This window comes from Ixodes scapularis, unplaced genomic scaffold, assembly GCF_016920785.2.
Source record: "Ixodes scapularis isolate PalLabHiFi unplaced genomic scaffold, ASM1692078v2 PGA_scaffold4__175_contigs__length_147842914, whole genome shotgun sequence".
NCBI classification, from domain to species: Eukaryota; Metazoa; Arthropoda; class Arachnida; order Ixodida; family Ixodidae; genus Ixodes; species Ixodes scapularis.
This window is the reverse complement of record NW_024609879.1, coordinates 32613235-32616591: the sequence shown is the minus strand read 5'-3', so window position 1 is coordinate 32616591 and position 3357 is coordinate 32613235. Positions and strand designations below refer to the sequence as shown.

The following is a 3357-nucleotide window of genomic DNA, read 5'->3' as shown; positions in this document are numbered from 1 at the left end:
TACATTCCTAAAAATTTGCGTCAGCGACTTCAGGGCACCTGCAACAGGTTTCTGAGTATCTCATTTTAATTTTGCATCGCACACTCGGGAGTTAGTGTGCGAGGCTCTATTAACGTAATAGAAATATAATCACAAAAAAAATGTAATCAGCTTGGACGTAATAGGTGAAAAAAGTACAGTTTCAAGCAGCTTTTTTTGTCGATTACATTTTGGTAGAGACCAACAAAGAACCGAGACCGCAGCACTAGCTGGAGAATTTTTTTTTGTTCCAACTCGCACCAGTTACAAAAATCTGGACGACCCGCGCATTTAGAATGTTCCAGGCACAAATATGGATGGAAATCAGGCTGGAAAGCATCAAAAGTTGTCACAGGCACTTGTTTAGCCAGTCTGCCTGTGAACGTCGATTACGTCACTACTCTTGCCCTCGACTAGCACCGTAATCACAGTCACTAAACGCTTGTGCTTGATTGAGAGACACTGCATTCGGTGCAGAACGTAGTTTTCTTCCTGCTCTGGACAGTGCCTTTATAAGCCCCATGGTCGAATAAAAGATGGAGACTATATCTTACAACCACATGCATAAAAACAAGAATTGTAACTTTGGCAATAACATTTATTTAACGTAATAGAGGCAAGTGCAGCATTAAAGAGGAGACCTTCTCAATACAGTGTAATTTTGGTGCGTGCTCATCAAGTTTCGACTAGTAAGACTTCAGCAGCAGAAGCTTTTCGAACAACGTGTCGCTAAGACGACGCCTGTTGGGGCAAATAATAAGGCTGCCAAGGGAAAATAGGCGCTCTACGGGGGCAGACGAACTTAAGTTTGTATTGTACCTTAAAAAGACGCGCTTCACAGCAGGGTACTCATGCAGCATTGTGATCGACGTGCGTGTGTCCTGCAAGTAACGGAACACCTCAAAACGTACGCTGAATGCGCTCGACGTCGCGGTCGAGGGAGTGTGACCCGCAAAGTTAAAGAATGTGTCGCTTTCATCTGGTTGTGGCGCCCAGTTCCCAGGAGACCCTGTAGACAGATCCTGCGCAGCCTGTACAAGGAGATCGCTGATGTCATGCGAACCATCGCGTGGCATCCAACGGGTCTTAAAATACGGGTGACTACAAGAAGCGATAATGGCTGGCTTGTCACCCAGGCACAACCACCTCTGGAAACGTCTCTCCAGACTGTCCAGGGCAGCCTGTGCGATCTTTTCCGTGTGCGGACTTTGTAAATTTTCCCGAACGTGTTCCAGCTTCGCTCGGACCGTGAACAACACCGGAAGCAACTCGCCGTAGTAACCACTGTTGCTGCTTCCTTGCAGGCGATCAAGCGCTGAAATTAATGAGTGAACTGTGAGTACAATGAACTAGTATGCGCGACATAAAATAAAAGAGGTGAAGCACGCACGTTATAAAGCAATTATTGTCCACGTTATGTATATTACTTTGTGGCATACGAAATTAAAGCAGCGCGCAAGACAGGACGCACTCGTCCTGTGTGCTTCTTTCTTAGGTCCTTTCTTTTTTGCGCACTGCTTTTAATTTATTAGGTCATGAACCAACTCGCCCGCGTTGCTACTTTATTTCGCTTTGTGGCAGGCTATTATTCATATCATAAATTTCGAGCTAATTAGGTTGTTGAACATTACACACTATCTACCTGTAGCAATTGGCTTGAGTATGGTACAATATTCCTCAATAAACTCAATCTCCGAGGACTTCAATGAGGGTAGCTGCAGCGCGTTCGAGAGGTCTTGTAATTGCTCCTTGTTCTGGGTGAGGACGTCCAAGGCGTGGTGCAGAGAGTTCCAGCGAGTGATGCAAGGGGCTGGTAGTTGCTTGCCAAGGATAGATGTAACGACTTCCGCTGATTTTGGCCGACCTGAGGCGCCCCAGTATTTCGAGCACTTGCTCATGACGCTGGAATGGAGGCGGTTCAAAGCATGGTTCGCGCTGATAGCTTTCTTGACGTCCGCCGTTGCGATTAAACTGAGCGTGTGACAGGCGCACCGCAGGTGCTGTGACAAAAGCGGGCCTGGGGGCTCGATCTCCTCAAACGTGACGAGCTCGAAATCCTCGGAATCTGTTAAAAAAAAAATCCAGGCACAATATAGTTTGGTTGTAAAAGGTCTAAACTCTCATCTCTTAGAGCTTGCCTATACCTGCAGCACACGCTTCGTCGAAGGCCGTTACGCCAAATTCCTTGAATGCCTTCACAAAATTTGTGGCGTTATCCGTGACCGTGCCAGTAATCTTTCCTGTAGGCAGGCAGTAGTCTGTGCAAACGTCCGAGAGCAACTCGGCGACTCTGTCGTAGGAGTGGGTGCCAGCAAATCTCCTACAGGCAAGTGCGGCGGATTGTCGTTCTAGTGTCGCTTCCGATATCTGCAACCAAATCCGGTCGAAGAGGCTATAATAATGCGGTATAAAAATTATTTGCACAGAACACAGGCCCAGGTGGCCGCATATTTAAGAAAAAGTATGACAAGATAAATAGTGAATACCCAGTGGGCTGTCACACCCAGGTAGCTCTTAGTTGACGTTGACCACACATCGGCCGTAAGACACACGTACAGCGGCATTTTAAGTGCCGCCCTAACTCTTTCGAGATGGGCATCGTAGTCAGAGTCGACTCTGCGACCCAGAGTTCTTCTCGACATGACATTAAGGGTTGCTGGGCAAGTACCTAAAAGAAAGTATAAAAATATGCCAAACAAAACTAAAATTCGATGACATAATCAGTCTACAATTACTGAAATATGCCAAACAAAACTAAAATACGATGACATAATCACTCTGCAATAAACAAAATAAACAAGCCAAGCTGAAGGCCATAAAAACACACCTTTGACGAAGGCCACAAACTCCGGCTGCTCGACGAAGGTCAAAGGAAGCATCCCTTTCACAATCAGATCCGTCAATAAACTGTCGAACTTGGTCTGCGTGACCACGGGAGCACTTGGGGACAGTCGCAAGCACTAGCCTCGTTTGCTTGAGAGCTGGTTCTGGGCCAGCGGTGCATTGTCTCTTTTTTTGGTTCGGATCACGCCGCACGTGCTCATCGTACTCGACAAGAACGAGAGGATGAATACGCTAGGCCAAATAAACAGAATTATAATAATGATATGGTAAAAACAGTGACCCAAAATAAAAAGCTCAAAATCTACATGAAAATTAGGATACCTTCAAATGTGTCCTAAAGTTGGAAGTTGCCGACCGTTACCCTGAAATAGTCTTTAGCCATGACTGGCAGATGGCCTTCACGTGCTTGTCTTCTTCCGCAATGACCTTAAACAATTTTCCATCAAGGATATTCGGATTTTTCGCCTCTGACGACGTTGACGATGAATCAGCCAT

General features: G+C 46.1%; 1 protein-coding gene across 1 annotated transcript; it reads right to left on the bottom strand.

Moving 5' to 3' along the window:
* Positions 1-867: 867 nt before the first annotated feature.
* Positions 868-3357, bottom strand: LOC121837739. Its single transcript, XM_042293533.1, has 7 exons — positions 3224-3357; positions 2846-2958; positions 2505-2686; positions 2163-2385; positions 1661-2083; positions 1082-1333; positions 868-899 (listed from the first exon to the last, which is right to left on the bottom strand). Exons 1-7 carry the CDS (start codon positions 3355-3357, stop codon positions 868-870), a joined length of 1359 nt encoding a protein of 452 aa, XP_042149467.1.